At 38.9% G+C, this 19,181-nt stretch overlaps 1 protein-coding gene across 1 annotated transcript in view; it reads right to left on the reverse strand.

Annotated features, from left to right (window-relative positions):
• Positions 1-2,150: 2,150 nt before the first annotated feature.
• The window catches only part of ASZ1 (ankyrin repeat, SAM and basic leucine zipper domain containing 1), a 107,290-nt gene continuing 90,259 nt past the window's right edge, over positions 2,151-19,181 (reverse strand). Inside the window, exons 9-13 of the mRNA XM_072146960.1 lie at positions 16,211-16,267; positions 11,202-11,311; positions 7,639-7,741; positions 4,881-4,994; positions 2,151-2,385 (exon numbers count right to left, since the gene is read on the reverse strand). Of these exons, the coding sequence (XP_072003061.1) occupies positions 2,215-2,385; positions 4,881-4,994; positions 7,639-7,741; positions 11,202-11,311; positions 16,211-16,267 (555 nt within the window). The 3' untranslated portion in view covers positions 2,151-2,214. The remainder of the gene's footprint in view (positions 2,386-4,880; positions 4,995-7,638; positions 7,742-11,201; positions 11,312-16,210; positions 16,268-19,181) is intronic.

The raw sequence follows: 19,181 nt of genomic DNA on the forward strand, positions 1-19,181 counted from the left end.
TTCACTTAATAATAATGTTTCCAAAGCTATGGTTTGTGGTATGATGGGGAACCTATGTTGTGCCTAGGGTTAAAAATAAAAAAAGATATGAGAATGGTCAAGTATCATGGACTCTCAAATTGCACTCAATTTGGTCAGAAATAATGGACTCAATTGTAAAAATCTGGCACCTGCAAAGATAAAAGGCCTTCAGGACACCTGTAATCAAGCTGACAATAGACATTCATGTATGGTCAGCACCACCAACCTCTGTGCACAAGGTAATGGTGATTGGAAAACTGGAAATGAACAATGACACATCTGTGTTTAAACAACTCCTTCTGTAGAATAAATTTCTCATTGGTAGGGCAAAATTTTGAAGTCTATTGACCACAATTGCTGTGAAATTTTTCATCAAGTGTGACTGTGTTCCTGTACTCCCGGACAGCTGGAGTATGTGTAGACATGAATCCTGAAAGCTGTCTAGTCTAGCTGTAAAGACCTTCAACAGGATGGAAACAGATAATCCATGGAGAAGGACCAGAAATATGTGCTTCATGGTATCCACGTTTAACCCCTTAATGCTCTGTGCGGTAGCTCTACGGCGCAGTGGTACAGGGAAAGTATGAAGAGGGCTCACGGGCTGAGTCCTCTTCATACAAGGGTGGGGGTTGTTGCATATTGCAGCAAACCCCCACTGCTAATAACCGCGGTCGGTGCCTGCATGAAATAGGTATATAAATTTGGGAAGGAAAATCATCTTAAAGATGTTAATATGACTGTATAAGGATAGTGTGAGGGTAGACCAGGCTTTCAGGTGAGACTCAGTGTTGGTTATCAGGAGGTCGATATTTAGTTCTGTATAGGCTGGAATCTTGCGTGATATCTGCACCCCTAAGTATTTAAAATTGGCTACTATATGAACCGGGACTGGGAGGGGAAGGGCAATTACCCCATTCTCTGAGAGGGGGAAAAGGGCAGATTTGTCCCAATTAACACGGAGACCCGAGAAGCCCCAGTAACCATCAATTAAGGATAAGAGGGATACCAGAGAAGGGCCCACATCCCCAAGATAGACAAGTGTATCATCGGCATACATGGATACTTTTTCGACTATGCTACCTCTAGTAATGCCCTTAATCCCATCAGAGTGACGAATCGCCACAGCAAGGGGCTCAATGGCAAGGGTGAAGAGGAGAGGGGATAGTGGGCACCCCTGTCTAGTACCTCTAGTCAATGCACTGAATGAATAATTAAATTGACTGGAAACTCAACATCCCAACCCAGCAAAAGTGACCACATCTAAGGAATAATATGAGAGCCGTTTTGCAGGGTAACATCAGGGGAAGTGACCAAAAACATTGAGCGTAAATCAGATAATTTTAAGAAGTAAAAATCGTCCAATACTCTTGCTTGAATTTCATGAATAAAAGTAACGGGGAGAAGAGTGTTTTAAATCCACAAATGCAACACAACCGTTTATGTAAGCAATGCCAAAAGATGAACGCTGCATAACCAAAATAAGAGCAGTGGGAGAGCTTCTTTAATTTACAAACTAAGTACAGCATTTTATGTAAACAATAACAGAAGATGCACATTATCAATGCACTTGTGTTTTCTAGGTTATATATAGTATTAAACCTCTTTAATAGAACATTGGCAACATTTTTCTACTAGAAAAGTTTTCTATTAAAAATACAAAAACAAATCTGGCATTGTTTTTCAACAAAGACCCTGTGGATTAATCTGTCACGTAAAGCCATTGCACAATTTGTTGCATATATAATACCCCACTACTTCCAACAAAGCTTAGATTTAAACTTCTAAAATAAAATTATAAACAAAATGTTATAAACTGTATATAAGGCCTCATGGACACAAACATATAGGGGCATTAGGTAAAACGCTCAATTTGCGGCCGCATCACGGCCCCTATAGACATATAATGACCCCTGGTCCCGGTGTGGAAGCACAAGCTGTCTCACCACATTGTGATCGAGCCTGACGGGTCGGCTTTCAATCAAGGGGGGAAGGGTTATAGGCTGTCACTCCTCCTACCTTCAGCTGTATGCTTGCCTAGGAGAACAAAGGTTTGTGTGCATGAGGCACATGAGAGTGCAAAACCTGACTGCTACATTTTAATTTCAAGGAATGAATGTTTAGATTTGGTAAAAAACAAAAAATAAAAACTGAAACATTACATTTCCAGAGAATACACTACCAATGTTATCAGATTTAACACAGTGGTATATTTTTATCCCTTCCAGCAATCCGAAAAATTGAAATCACAAATCCCAAACCTAACACAGCTACCAAAGTCATTCTCCGAGATTTCCACCAACTCCATCTGTGTTGCTCTTCCAATGGCAAAACACGGCAAGGATTGTTCTTCTGGCCATGCTGAAACTGTAAAGAAAATCATAAATTTCGTAAATTTTTGAAATTTACATGATTCAATGATTTTTATGAATATAAAACCTGTATCATCCCCCCAATGGCAGGGAATTCGGCACTATAATGAAATATTACTTTACCTGGCAACTACACCACACTGCAACTAAGTAGTTAATCTCTTTGATGGCCTTTTTACTTTCACACAGACCATCACTGCATTCACATATTAACTCAGTGATGCAGTTTTAAAGAGAACCTGAAAGTGGATAAAACTGCCGTCTTCTCGGCGGTCTAGGGTATTCCTGAGGAGGCCGACCAAGCACCTCCCTCTCTTCGGCTTGATCCGTCACTCTGCCACTCCCATACTGTGTAATTTATCGTCAAGAGGAAGTTGTGCCACAGTATGTTAAGAAGCTTTATGAAGAGGTGCACTACACAACAGCCAAAAGAAAGCTGTGCTTTGCACATTGGGAGCACTCACCGCTGGCATTGAGAATTGATGACAGTGGGATTGGCGGTGCAGCAGAGCAGGAAGAACAAAGGGGAGTGCCTGGATAATACTCTCTTGAATACACTTGACCGCCAAGGAGACAGTTCCGTCGATTGGACCGTCAAGTGCCACAGTGTAGCACAGCTATTAGGCATGTTACACTAAAGCTAGGGTTTTGAAATTCATACTATTAAAAAATAGCTACGGAGATCCTTTTTTTTAACTTTAACTGATAGTTTGGTCTTTAAGCTCTTCCTTCCATTCTAATGCCAAATTTACAGGTGAAAGCAGTTTAATACATTTGATTTACCTGTTATTTAGAGACCACACCTAATGCCCGTTGCCAACAAGTTAGTTTGGTCTGAGAAACTCGCTCTGCATTCTTGGGGCGATTTTCCAGACCGAACCAATTATCACTGTGGACAATTTATCAAGAATGCCACATTAAGACTTATGTTAAGAATATCAAGACTGTGAAACCATCTTAAAATTCAAAGCCCCCCACCCTCCCCTGACACATTTCACACCAGATTTACTAATAGGTTCCAACTTGTACAGGAACCTATTTGGTGTTAACCCTTCACCCCCACTTTTCAAAAAGCAACAGAGATTTCTCATTTTACCAATTAAAGTTTTTTTTTCCAACTAAGAACCATATATACCCGAGTAAAAAACAAGGTACCTTATTTTAACACAAAAAAACCTGGGAAAACCTTTTGACTCAAGTATAAGCCTAGGATGGGAAATACAGTTGTCACAGCCTTCACTCATATGCCCCAGTAAATAGCCTGCTAGCCCCTGCCCCCTTAAGTTCTCTTCTTGCGTCAGATGCCCCTTCGGGTCCTATCGCACAGCCGGCACACACAATGATAATGGCACATTTCAAATGCCTATATCTTCTGAACCTCTTTAATATGAAATATGGATTTTGCATGGATGCTTAAGGGAACTGGAGATATCCATTCTTAAAGTGACAATCGGGAATAGAAAGCTGTACAAAAAAAAAAAAAAAAATCATTGTTTTAGTACAATTTTAAGATATCCCCGATGCTTGTGTTTCTAGGTGTCAGGGTTCAGGAGATTTGGCCGTTTGAACTGGATTACTGTCAAGACGTTTAAAAACGTCCTTCCTGCATGGGACATGTACAGACAGGACGGCATCAAAACTTATGTTCTTTATGATGCAGTTTTAGCCCTACCTGTAGCAGTTTTTAATGCTTAAAATTAATATTTCATATGTAAAACGAAGCCTTCAGTTTTCATAGTAATTTGGCAATAAATGGATGAAACAAGTTAAACAAGTACTTGTAAAAATATTTTCTCTAAGTAACAATATCTCCAACATGTTTATTAAGTAAATATTCCGTTCACATATGGAATCTGAATAGGTATAAATCAAGATCTATGTTTATGAATTAGATTTTTAAGTTTTTATTACTTTTGGAAATGTTAGTTTAGCTTTACAGTTTACATTTCCTAAGAAAGATGAAAATGTCTTCTGTTTCTTCATGTGTGGGCTTGCTCAACGCATTGTCCGCTGCTTTTCATTCTATTTATTTTGTTAACCACGGGGTCATAAGTTTGTCTTATTTGCAGCACAATATTTATAACCCCTCGTTATCCCTGATGCATTTTTATACTCCGTCAATTCCACAATTATGGGATAAAATGTTGTAACTTATCCTGCAGTTTAACTTCCACATGGCATCATTCAGTAACAAATTCCTTTGTGACATTAGTGTTCACTTTACTGAATCCCATCCTGTCACTTTTCCCCTCCAGTCCATTACTCAAAGTGACCCTTCTTGACAAGAGCTTGTCATTGTGTTTTTGGTTAGAAAGTGAATGATTTGGTGTTAAAGCCAAATCTTTACTCCCCCACCTTCTCCATCTGTCACATTTACACTTTTAACTAATTTGACTTTATAGTTTCTTCTATGCATAATATTCACCTTACTGTTCAAAGCACAAAAGAAAAAAAAACATGCAATCCAGAAGACAGGAGAACCATAAGTACCTTATTTAAAAGATCTTGAAGTCTACCGATTTCTTTTTTCAAATCTGTAACACTTGTGAGAATGTCTTCACAAACAGTAGAAAAGTTCTGAGAAGAATCCCACTCCAAGACTACCTATTAATAAAGTAAGCATTTTCCCACTGTGGTTTAAAAAAAACAACTTCAGGAAAAGACATACAATAATACAAAGAAGTGGTGTTGTGTGCAAGAACATTCATAACAATCCTAACATGAGGACATCCATATCATATCTCTTGGCCGCTCCAGCGTTTAGCTGGAGAATGAAAAAGTAGAAAGGTCTGCTCTGTGCGTAGTGACCAGATTAGTTTACAGCAGAACTGCTCACATTCACTTGAACGGAGAATCATGCTTCTAATTGTATTGTCTGTCCACTAACTCCCAACAATCTTATATTGGTGAGCTATCCTAGGGATAGGACATCAATGAGGCAGATTTATCAAAAGTGTCTCAAAGATGGTCTTATACCGAGCCAGTTTTATCGAATTATCGGATGCTGGAAGAGAAGTCTGGTGTTAACAGTGTCTTTGCATCAATTAGTTGGCTCAATGCATGCCAGAGTACTGCATCAAAATTCTGGTTCATTAGCGTAAATTTTTGCATGCCGATGGTTCCCGTTAAACCACACTCATTTTGTTACACTAGTCAAAAAAGTGTCAATAAACCCTTGATAAATGTAGTGCAGACAGTTTTTTTTTTTTTTTTAAACGTGTACAACATGATTCTGTCAAACACTGACAAACCTATCCCAGTATCTATAAAACACAGAAAACCCAAATATCTTGACATTTTCATTATGCCCATTTACTGACCTAGCCAAAAAGCTTTAAACTACAAAATAATTTTTATGACATATGTAACTGTGAGCATCGTAGAGCAGGTATGGAAATTCAGAAACTAGTTGTCAAACCCAGTAAATGCTCCGTCTATCAAGCAGCAACAGGTAAGATTGCTGGATATCTGTGACATGTGACAAAGAGAGCCACAAGAGGGCAGGCACCATTCCAAACAATCAAACAAGGGTGCTGTGAGGTTAGAATACTAAACATACAAAAAAAAGAGAGATGGAGGAAAGAAAAGAATTCCCAAAAGACTGCCACGTGAAAACAAGTCTTCATACAGTGACATTGAAGGAATGAAAGTTAGTTATGTATATGTGGTAACATTAAAAGTGCATTCAAATGGCCCACATTTATTAACGTGTTTGTGCCAGTTTTTTGTCTGACTTTTCACTAAAAAGAACATGCAAACTGCTTGGACTCGAATTTATAAATGGTGTCTACGCCAGTTTTGTGTTCCAGCTCTACTGGGTTCACCAAGACAGAATATAGTGTTAGTGCTTAGTCGGAGTTTGCGCCACATTTATTCCTGGCGTGCACCACAATTCTGCAGCATCAACAGTGCGCCGCCAAAAAAGTAATATGTGCAAGTCCAGGAGGTGCAAGACTAAAGATGACGGTGCATTTTAAATAATCTGGCATACTCTGCGCACTCCACAGGCAAACTGCATAGTACAAACTGCACTAGTTTTTATATATGTGGCCCAATGTCTTGATTACTAGAAAAGTTGTCCACTTAAGCCCTCATTAAGAGGTTAATTTAGACAGATGCTTTATAACAGCCAAAGGATCAAAAAGTCTGGAATCATCTGACTGACAAACAAGCAAATAGCTATAATTTCAGTGTGAAAATGGAAATAAACATACGCAATAATTGTCTTGCCATCTTGTCAATTACAGACAGAAACCTACTTAGGTAGAAAGCCCTTGCAGTGCATAACAATAATGTGCCGCCCTCACTGCCTAGAAAACGTTAAGGGAGAAGCCATGTATGTGCAGCGAGTTGGCGTGAGGACGCAAACCCACTCCGCCACTCACTGCGCATAGCAAATGCACATATGCGAGAATTCAACAGAAGACATGGATGATGTTGGAGGAGGGAAGGAAAAGCTACAAGCATTGATGGGAGGTAACAAACGGGTGAGCATAGTGTATACAGTGTTATTGGAACCTGTCAAAAGGGAACCTTTCACCACCTTTTGAACTATTTAAAGGACATCTACCAACAGGATGAAGGACTGTATGCAAATGAGCCCAAGGGGCTCCAGGCTCCATAGGTGTTAATGGAGCCTGGAGCGCCTCATTTGCATACAGTCTTTCATCCTGGTGGTATAGGTCCTTTAAATAGTTCAAAAGGTGGTGAAAGGTTCCCTTTAAACAGTTATTTAGCATTTGGGCTCTGTAAAATAGATTGAAATAATAGAAAAAATTATGCAAAAAAAAGTGTTATGCAAGCTCTAGAGATATTTTAATAAAAAACGCCATATGACTTTCTTAAATATTTCATTTGCTTTACATTTTAGTTTTAACAGTGGTGTGTATACTGCATTTACACACCGCAGATAAACACACTCATACGGCATACAGTATACACATGGCATACAAGACAGTCTTCTTATCCTATGGAGAGTCAGGGGCCACAGATATGATTCATGCAGCCCAGTAGCTACAGACCACACCAGGGAAGTAGATGGTGGTGGTAAAAAGGATTGATTCCTAGTCCTGCAGCATAATATGTTAGAACAGTGCATATCCATTCTTTGTGTGGTGGTCAGGGGGCCTGTCCCCCTGACACTGTTGGCCCCATAGCGGCTGCCATGGCTGCTATCCCTGTAGTTATGTGGTTCCTGCAGGTAAGATTCCATAGAGTACATTAATTTTTGTCAGGACAATATATTTACCTTTTGAGGATTCAAAGGCATTTGGTCGCTTACAGCTACTACTGCATTAGTAATGGCATTACACTGACGATTCAGCTTTAGCAGAAAGGCAAACAGTTCATCACTGTCATAGGAAAAAAGTAATTGTGATTAACAAAGTTCTTATTTTACATGGGATTAAAAATATAGTAAAGAAAAAAAAGTGTGTTTTCTAAAGAAACTGTTTTATATGCAATGTTTCAACTGCTTATAGGAATAGGGACTAGTGAGGAGGACACAAAGCATTTCTATTACAGAATAGATGCTCCACTAGGGGATTTTGGGAAATGTGCAAATGGTTTTCCAGGATGGGACACCCCCCTTGTTCCATCCTGGAAAACTTGTTTGCATATTTCCCAGAATTCCCTAGTTGACCACCAATGGCTATAAAGTCTCCACACTCCTCCTATGGCGGCCTTAATTGGCAAAGAAGAAGAACTCTTACTCCCGGACCCTAGTCAAAAGCCTCTCAAAACCACTGTCCCTACACTGAAGGGAAAGCAGGTTGAAACAGTGCAATCTACAGTTGGGAAACTGTTCCTTCTGGAATAGATATATAAGTATAATGTAATTGGGCTTCCTAAAAGTCATGCTTGATGGTAGGGGGGCTGCCAAGGTAACAAATGAGGAATTGTTTTCATTGCCCCATCCTGAAAAATATATTTGCATATTTCCCTTCTATGTACTTGCCAGACAGCCAACCACCTGATCCAGAAAACTATCCCAATTAATACATATTATGCAAAATGTTAGAAGTTCCTATGTTTGGTTCACATTAAAGAGAACCAGTCAGATGAAAAATGCAGTCAAATGTGCAAGGAGTACATTTTAACTCCTTAACGCTCTGCGCCGTAGCTCTACGGCGCAGAGGTATAAGGAGTGTATGAAGAGGGCTCACGGGCTGAGTCCTCTTCATACAAAGGTGGGGGTTTTTGCAAAATGCATAAAACCCCCACCGCTAATAACCGCGGTCGGTGCTTGCACCGATCGCGGCTATTAACCCCCTAAACGCCGCCTGCAAAGTCGCAGGCGGCGTTTAAAAGACGGCGGCGCGTGGGCGCCGCCATCTTTTTTTTGATCGCCACGCCCCCGAACGTCATCGGGGGGTGGCGATCAGTTGCCATGGTAGCCTCGTGTCTTCTCTTGACACGAGGCTATCTGGCAGCTGCATATTCGTTACAATGAGCCAGTGGCTCATTGTAATGAATGTGCTGCAAAAATGCCATATATTGCAATACAGAAGTATTGCAGTATATGGTAGCAGCGATCTGACCATCTAGGGTTAATGTACCCTAGATGGTCTAAAAGATAGTGAAAAAAAAAAGAAAAAAAAAAGTTTAAAAAATAAAAAAAATTAATAAAATATTAAAAGTTCAAATCACCCCCCTTTCCCTAGAACGGATATAAAACATAACAAACAGTAAAAATCACAGACATATTAGGTATCGCCGCGTCCCAAAATGCCCGATCTATCAAAATATAAAAACGGTTACGGCCGGCGGTGACCTCCGAGGCGGGAAATGGCGCCCAAATGTCCGAAATGCGACTTTTACACCTTTTTACATAACATAAAAAATGAAATAAAAAATGATCAAAATGTCGCACAGACCTCAAAACGGTAGCAATGAAAACGTCGCCTCATTTCGCAAAAAATGACCCCTCACACATTTCCGTGCGCCAAAGTATGAAAAAGTTATTAGCGTCAGAAGATGGCAAAAAATTTTTTTTCTTTTTTGTACACATTCGTTTAATTTTTGAAAATGTATTAAAACACAATAAAACCTGTATAAATTTGGTATCACCGCGATCGCACCGAACCAAAGAATAAAGTAGGCGTGTTATTTGGAGCGAAGAGTGAAAGTCGTAAAAACTGAGCCCACAAGAACGTAACGTGCGTTTTTTTTTCAATTTTTCCACATTTGGAATTTTTTTTCAGCTTCGCAGTACACGGCATGTTAAAATAAATAACATTACGGGAAAGTAAAATTTGTTACGCACAAAATAAGCCCTCACACAGGTCTGTACACGGAAAAATGAAAAAGTTATGGATTTTTGAAGTTGGAGAGCGAGAAATGAGGCGAAAAACCCTGCGTCCTTAAGGGGTTAAAGGAGGAGAAACTCATTACTATTTTTTTTTAATTAATTTATACAGCTACAACATAAACATGAACACATGAAATTGACAACATAAACATGAACACAGATATACGGCATATATACACGCACATCCAGTATATACAACACATACACACAGATATACAGCATATATACACACACATCCAGTATATACAATACATACACACACATATACACACATCCAGTATATACAATACACACACACACAGATATACAGTGTATATACAACACATACATACAGATATACAGCGTATATACAACACATACACAAAGCGTACATGCACACATCCAGTATATACAACACAAACACATATATATATATACAGCATATATACACACACCCCTAGTATATACAACACATACACACAGATATACAGCATACACACACACACACACACATCCAGTATATAAAACACATATACACAGATATAAAGCATATATACACACACATCCAGTACATACAACACATACACACAGATATACAGCATATATACACACACATCCAGTACATACAACACATACACACAGATATACACACACACACACACATCCAGTACAACATACACACAGATATACAGTATATACACACCCAATCAGTATATACAATACACACACACACACACACACACACACATACAACATATATACACACAAACACATTTACAGTTTACATATGTATTAATTATACTTACCCACCTTCATCGCTGGATGTCACATGGTCATCGCGTCACACCTGGAACATGGGGTGGTGTCAAGAAGCAGACGAGGTGGGCGGGCCGCGGGTGGCCAGGAAGGCCGCAGGAGAGGTGGGCGGGCCAGGACGCATGCCAGGTGGGCGAGGCAGGCACCTGGTTCAGCAGCAGAGGTAGGCCCTTCCCACTACCTCTCCGCAAACTAGGGGGCACATCCATAACAAATTATAATTCGAATGTCTGTCCCGGGCTTGGGGGCCTCTCCTTAAATCAGCGTTCCAGGTTCCTGCCAGAGGCAGGAATCAAGTGAATAGATTATTCTTTTCCCGTCTATCACGGGCCCCCCTGCGCCCAGGCCCCGTAGCAGCTGCTATGTCTGCTACGGCGGTTGTTACGCCACTGATTTTGCCTCCCTCGCTTGTTAACATAGAAACAGATAGAAATGAAAAAATTACAAGCAATACCGATCACTTTCTCTCAAAACTATTAATATCCGCCCGATAAATAATAAACTGCCAGGGATTACAATACATTTTCCAAATGACAACCTCTCCTTAAGACCCTGCTCTACACACCAATTACCTAAAAAGGATTTGTTTATAATATGTAAGGAAATCAAGAAAACATTTGTGGAAAAAGAATCATTCAGCTAAAGCTGTTCTGGCTGTACTTCTTTGTACCAATATATTAACATCAGAAAGCTTTACAAAGGAATACCTCGATTCCAATTTTGAAAGTGATGGCAACTTTTCAAGCTTTGTCTCTTCAACATGAATTTCTTTCATTGCTGACATAATTTTTTTACAGTCTTCATCTTTAACTCCTGCCTGTGATATAACAGGTAACAAATCAATATAGCAATACTTTACTCATTGAATTAAATTTATTCAAATTGCATGATCACAGAGTTCAAGGGGATTCCCATCTGGATCAAACAACCCCCCCCCCCCTTGTTCCACTTACCGGAAACTAATCCCATTCATAAGCATACCTAGTAAAAATATTTAAAAAAACAACAAAAATTGGACCCTTGCGGTGACCACGGTAAAGAAAATCTGAAAAACTTGCCAAAAATGTAGATTTTTGCAATCTCTTTGCGAAAAATGTTCTAAAAACCCTCATGTCCACTTTGTCAAAAATGTTACAATTTTATAGCCTGAGCAAAGCAAATCAGCTCCGAATGGTGCTCCTTCCCATTAATTCCCTGCCGTATCCCCGTACAGCAGGTTAAAAACACATATGCCCACACAAGAGAAATTGAAGGGGTATTCCCACTTTGGCAAAATAATGTTGTTTGTATGATGAAAAATGATACAATTTCCAGTATACTTTCTATATAAATTCCCCATGGTTTTCTAGATCTCTACATGCTGTTCTGTTATAGAAAGCTTCATTGTATATTTCCAGTGGACAGAAATCTGACCATGATCACAAAAGTGCACCTGTGTGACCATTGTCAGATTTCTATCCACTAGAAATAAAAAATGAAGCTTTCTATAACAGGACAGCAAGCAAAGACAAAGAAAACCATAAAGAATTGATATATAAAGTATATTGGAAAATTATATAAATTGTATACATTTTTCATCACACAAACAATAACATTGATTTTCCAAAGTGAGAAAACCCATTTAAATAATAAACCTTCCTATGCATTTTGGCATTTCATCCCTTGTAAATGTATACATTTTAAAAAGCATACATTTAGGTTAGCCAAAGCAATTACAATTTCAAAATCGTACCTCCATTTTGTCGAGTGGTTTAATTTCTGGTTTAAAGGAGTTATCCGGGTATAAAAATTTACTTAGGCCCAGGCTGGGGTGGGCAATTTAAAAATAATAAATGTGTACTTACCTCGTCTGGCGCTACTGAGTTCCCGCGGCGCGGTCGGTCTCATCGGTGCGCCGGTTTGTTTACAGAGGTGCACAGGGAGCATCCTGCCGGCCGGAAGCTCCCATCCGACACCATCTCCCAAGCGCTTACAAAGCTGAGAGATAGGGACGGATGGGAGGAGCCGGCCACATTGCCGGCCGGAAGCTCCCTGTGCGTGGCTTCTGTGTCCCTGTAAACAAACGGCGCAGGACATCGGCGGCGCCGGAGGTGGTAAGTACACGGTTTTTATTATTATTAACCCATTCCCGCCGCAGCCCTTTTTCGTTTTTGTGTTTTCATTTTTCACTCCCCACACTCAAAAATCTGTAATCTGTTTTATTTTTCCATGTACAGAGCTGTGTGACGGCTTATTTTCTGCGTAACAAATTACACTTCAAAATGGTGGTATTTAATATTCCATGCAGTGTACTGGGAAGCGGGAAAAAAATTCCAAATGCAGGGAAATTGGAAAAAAACGCATTTGTGCGGTATTCTTGTGGGCTTGGATTTTACGGATTTCACTGTGCGCCCCAAATGACATGTCTACTTTATTTTTTGGGTCGGTACGATTACGGGGATACCAAATTTGTATAGGTTTTAGAATGTTTTCATACATTTAAAAAAATTAAAACCTCCTGTACAAATTTTTTTGGGGGGATTTTGCCATGTTCTGGCGCTAATAACTTTTTCATACTTTGGTGTATGGAGCTGTGGGTGGTGCCGTTTTTTGCGGATTTTGATGACATTTATGATGTTATCATTTTTAGGACTGTACGACCTTGTGATCACTTTTTATAGAATTTTTTTTTTTTTTTAAATGGCAAAAAAGTGCCATTTTCGAATTTGAGCGCAATTTTCCATACGGGGTTAAACGCAGTGAAAAACAGTTATCATATTTTGATAGATCGGGCATTTTCAGACGCGGCGATACCTAATGTGTTTATGATTTTTACTGTTTATTTATATTTTTATCAGTTCTAGGGAAAGGGGGCGATTTGAATTTTTAGTTTTTTTTATTATAATTTTTTTTTTTACTTTTTTTTTATTTTTATTTTTACCATTTTTCAGACTCCCTAGGGTACTTTAACCCTAGGGTGTCTGTACGATCCTATCATATACTGCCATACTACAGTATGGAAGTATATGGGGATTTTACTAGTGATGAGCGAGCACCAAAATGCTCGGGTGCTCGTTATTCGGTACGAACTTTTCCCGATGCTCGAGTGCTCGTCTCGAATAACGAGCCCCATTAAAGTCAATGGGAGACCCAAGCATTTTTTCACTGACAGAACACATTAAAAGAACAGTGTTACAGAACACATCACACGTTTCCAGATGTTTTACTTGCAAGAATACATTGAAAAAACACTATTCTTCACTTTGCAGGTGTTCGTGCGTGTCTCCCGCTAAGTTAGGAGATGTGCATCAGCAATGTGAAGAATAGTGTTCTTTCAATGTATTCTGCACTTAAATGCTCCTGTGTTCACTGTTTTCACAGTTTTTATTCTATTCTTCATTTTGCAGATGTGCGCGTGTGTCTTCCGATAAGTTCTCTCCATGTACCGGGACCCGACATGTGACGTACTATTACGTCTCAATAGCCCACCCCAGCCCGGCCCTAAGTAACTTTTTATAACCGGTAACCCCTTTAACTCATGGGGTTTTACTATTATTTAGGCCTATTAAAGACACTTCAGACCTAAGCACAAAATGACTTGGTGATTCTTACAAAAACATGAAAAATTGTAGCAAACGTTCTAAGCTTTCTAACATCCTGCAAAAATGATAGGATACATAAGAAACATACCAGAATAAAGAAAACATTAGGAAAATGTTAGTTATCAAGCTATTGTGAAAATGTCAGATTTGAAAAAAATGAGCCTGGTCAGGAAGGTGTAAAATGGCCAAGTTGTTAAGGGGTTAAGAAATCTAGTATTTAGAAGAAATTAGATCAATTCATTAACCTATTCCTGTTCATAACATCTGTAGGAAATTCAAGACTGAAAGGGCTGCACATGTACAAACGGCAACAACTAGGTCTTCAAACAAATCTCGGCTGTTTAACCCCTCAACTACTTTGCGTAATATTGACTACACTATTCAAGTAATTTTACAGGGGCCTTCTTCTAATGTAATGCAAATTATGTCTGAACAAAGACTTGAGTAATTTAAAATGACAACAAAATAATTCAATAGCTATGAAGTATTCATTTGCATCACAAGATTAGTATTACACTAAACAGAACGTCCCTGCTGATGTAAATGTCAACTAATTTCACACACTTGGAAAATTTGATTTATGCATTTGCAGTACAAAATTGGCAAAAGTATCAGCAATTTTACAGTCAAAGTGTGGCAAGTAAAATCTTTGCATTGTGTGCGTACTGCATCAATTACTGTTACAAAGTGTGAGTGTTCTATCATTATGATATTCCATGATTATTTACAGACCTGGTAATTCTTACAGCAGCCAAAGAAAATACATCAACCAAACATGTAATTCTCTAAAGTCCATTTATAAAAAGTTTAGTTCTTCAAAAGCTAGATCTACAGCTATTGAGTTCACCAACCAAATCTAGGTATGTGTTCAACTACTTTTAGGACAAAAACTGCAAATAAAAATGTTTGTCCCTCTTGAGAATTAATCCACTTAAACAAGAAACATTCAAATAAGAATCTGGTTTTCTCACTAAAAAGTATCCCAAAATTTTTTTCTGAGCAATGAAAAATTCCAGGCGTGAAGTGAATGTGATAGTACAATGCACAAATTAGATCATAACTGAAATGAGTATGGTTTCTTTGTTATGTTGTCAATTATTTTTGTGTACACTTTTGTGTAAGGAAGTTTCCTCAGCATATAATAAGAGAAAGATTGTTGATTTAATTTCAATCTCATTAGTATCTATATAAAATAAAAATGCAATAGTCTGCCCTTCTAGTGAAGCTGAAAAAGAATATTATAATTATTATTAATAATACGATTTACATAGCAAAGTGGATGGAATTGAACTCATCAGTATAGTAAACACCAAAATATTGTCCATTACTGATAATATGAGGTCCCAGCTTACCATATATACTCGGGTATAAACCGACCCGAGTTTAACCCGAGACCCCTAATTTACAGCCAAAAACTGGGAAAACCTATTGACTCGAGTATAAGCTAAGGGTGAACTATACAGCCAGCCTGGCCCCGTGTAGTATACAGCCAGCCTGGCCCCGTGTAGTATACAGCCAGCCTGGCCCCGTGTAGTATACAGCCAGCCTGGCCCCGTGTAGTATACAGCCAGCCTGGCCCCGTGTAGTATACAGCCAGCCTGGCCCCGTGTAGTATACAGCCAGCCTGGCCCCGTGTAGTATACAGCCAGCCTGGCCCCGTGTAGTATACAGCCAGCCTGGCCCCGTGTAGTATACAGCCAGCCCCATATAGTATACAGCTAGCCAGCCCCCTGTATGCCAAGCACATAAAAAAAATACAAACTTAATACCCACCCTCCGGGGATACTCACCCCCGATGCCCGGCGCGGCTCCTCTTCTTTCTTCTGTAGCAGGCAGTGTCGCGTCCACCGCACACTATGATGTGGCGGTGTCACCGCCGATGACGTCTTCAGCGGTGACACCTCCGCATCATAGTGTGTGCCGTCCGGGAGATCGCATGGAACCAAGGATCCGGGCGCCGGAGGTCGAGTATGAAGTTTTTTGTTTTTTTTAATTGACTCGTGTATAAGCCGCCTAACAAAAATGGATGACATTACTTTTGGTTCTGGTCAGATGTACTGCTAGTTGGATTCAGAGAAGAACAAAGTTGTTTTTTCTTACATACTGGATACATTAACCTTTCAGGTGTACCTTACCTTTTTAAGCTCACTTTCTTCCAAACATAAAAGTTGTCTCAAAGTTAGATCATTTTCCTGGGGAAAACATATATAATTTATTAAAATTTACAATAGCAAATACATTTTTACTTAAAGGGACTCTTCCATGAAAGAAAATTCTCAAATTTCAATTCGCTTTATTGTGATGTTTACACAATAAAGATGATTTTTAACCCTTTACTTCACAATTTTACTCAGTTTTATTGCTGTTTTAGCTCCTATCACTTGATAGTGATTGTCAGTGTAAGATTCCAGCAGACACATTATGATCCATCTAGTTCTGTGAGCTGACAGTGTGGTTAGGTCAGGGTACATGTTTATATACACTTTCATCTGTCTTCTGACATTGTACTAACACACTGACACATAGAAGAAGAGATGAGACAGATCAGAGATGATGAGATCCATTAAATGCCTATTGCACACAATGACAGCCAGCTCTGCTACATCATTGCTATTCCACAACACACTAGATCTGCTATGCCTTCCTGCTGTGCCTCCCTATATAAAGAACTTATCTGTCTGTAGCTTTACAATCCTCACCCTGCTGCCAGTGTCTATGTCTGTGAACTCTGTTCTGGACTGCAGGGCTCGAGCAGAGGGAGCAGAGAGAAAGAGAAAGACTCAGCTCCACGACCTAACACAGAAATCCAAGATGACTAGCCTGACCCCAAAGTCAGAAGTTACAGGGTTGTGTCTAGGGGCAACTGAAAATGTGTACACAAGGACAGATGGAGAGGTTGGACTTTGAAATGCTGTATTTTTAATAACAGTGAATTAGAGAATGTGTTATTTTGTTATCCTATGTATATTTAAGAAACTTGTCTTCGTGGTAAACCCCTTTAATACCTTCGCGACCAAGTACGAACTTTATCGTCCTCGTGCTGCGAACTGAGCTCTCTCCATACACAGCGGGTGTCGGCTTTATAATACAGGCATCAATCGTGGCAGTTAACATGTTAAGTGCCGAGTTCAAACCCCACAGCTGCACTTAACTTACCTTTACATGTGAGGTCATCAGGGGGCGGCGATCGGTTGCCATGGCAGCCTATAGTCTCATTGAGACTCGTAAGCTTGCCATGTGCAATGATCTCTAATAGCCAGTATTGCAGTATAATAGTAGTATTGCAGTATATAGTATTAGCAATCGGAACCCTGCAGGGTTAAATTATCCTGAATGGTCTGAAATTAAGGTAAAAAAAAAAGCTTAAATCATCCCCCTTTCCCTAGATCACATATAAAAGCAAATAAACAGTAAGAATCATAAACATGTTTGGTATCATCGTGTCCCAAAATGTCTGATTTATCAAAATATCATTACGATTTTTCCCAATGTTTAACCCCGTATCAGAAAATAGCACCCAAATTCGAAAGTTTTTTGCCATTTTGAAAAATATTAAAAATTCTATAAAAAGTGATCAAAAGCTCATAAAGTCCCCAAAATTATAGCATTAAAAATGTCATCAAAAGTCGCAAAAAATGGCACCACCCACAGCTCTGTACACTGAAATATGAAAAAGTTATTAGTGCCAGAACATGGCAAAATGAAGAATTTTTTTTGTACAGAAGGTTTTAATTTTTGCAAATGTATGAAAACAGTATAAAACCTATATGAATTTGGTATCCTAGTGATCGTACCGACCCAAAGAATAAAGTCTACATGTCATTTAGGGGCATTTAGTGAAAGCTGTAAATTCCAAGCCAACTAGAATATGGCGCAAATGCGGTTTTTTTTTTTTACATTTTCACTGCATCCAGAATTTTTTTCCAGCTTCCCAGTACACAGCATGGAACAATAAATACAGTCACTATGCAATTGCAATTTATTACGCAGAAAACAAGCCCAATCTAGTGTCATTTGTTACGCAGAAAATAAGCCATCACACAGCTCTTTACATGGAAAAATAGAAAAGATTTTTGAAGGTGGGGAGTGAAAAATGAAAATGCAAAAAGGGCCACGTCCTTAAGGGGTTAAAAGAAAAGCTTCTAACATATGTTTTCATGTATTGGGAACCAAACATCACACAGCTCTTTACATAGAAAAATAAAAAAAGTTAAGGTAGGTAGTGAAAAATGGATACGCAAAAACAAAAAAGGGCCTGGTCGTTAAGGGGTTAAAAGGGACTTAGTGATTTAGTTTAATAGGTAAACTGGCAAGTTTTAACATAAAGGTTGGGATTGTTCGAAGTGATATTTCATACTCTCCCTAAGTGGGCTATTAGTTTAGTAGTGTAAATGCTGGTGACCAAGTTATATACAAATGAGAAGAGTCACTTGAGATCTAGAACCGAAAGCTACTTACTTTTGATGTCATATTAAACATATGAATCTCACCTTTCAGAATCGTTTTAAGCTTGTGGTTCTGTAAGCTACAGAACCATAGATAAAAGTTAAATACATAGGCAGGCATCATATTTTTATATGGATTTTTCATTCTCAACTATATGCCTAACGGCCCATATCTCAGTTTCTGTGGATTGATACGATTGATTTCTTTAATAAAAAGAACAAAACCGCTGCTCCTAAAAGCTGATCCTGTTAACCACTTAATGACCGCCCTATCGGCTTTTTACGGCGGTCATTAACCCCTTAAGGACGCAGCCTGTTTGTAGGTTAAGGCTCGGTCCTTTTTTCAGAAATTTGACCAGTGTCTCTTCCTGTGGTAGTAACTTTTCAACGCTTTAAGATATCCTTGTGATTTTGAGATTGTTTTCTTGTGAGACATTGTAGTTTATGTTAGTAGTATCATTTCGGTGATCCGTTCCTTTTTGGGGGGGTAAAAATTCACAAATTTAGGAAAAATTTGAAAAAAATTACAATTTTCAAAGTTTCAAATGTTATACATTTTATACAAAATGTCACACCACAATTTTTTTGGGGTAGAAACCTTTTGCCATTGGTCTTCTTTTTATTTCCATTATTTGTTTTACGTTTCCATTTTTTTTACGGA

Source organism: Engystomops pustulosus, chromosome 4 (assembly GCF_040894005.1).
Source record: "Engystomops pustulosus chromosome 4, aEngPut4.maternal, whole genome shotgun sequence".
Lineage (NCBI taxonomy): Eukaryota > Metazoa > Chordata > Amphibia > Anura > Leptodactylidae > Engystomops > Engystomops pustulosus.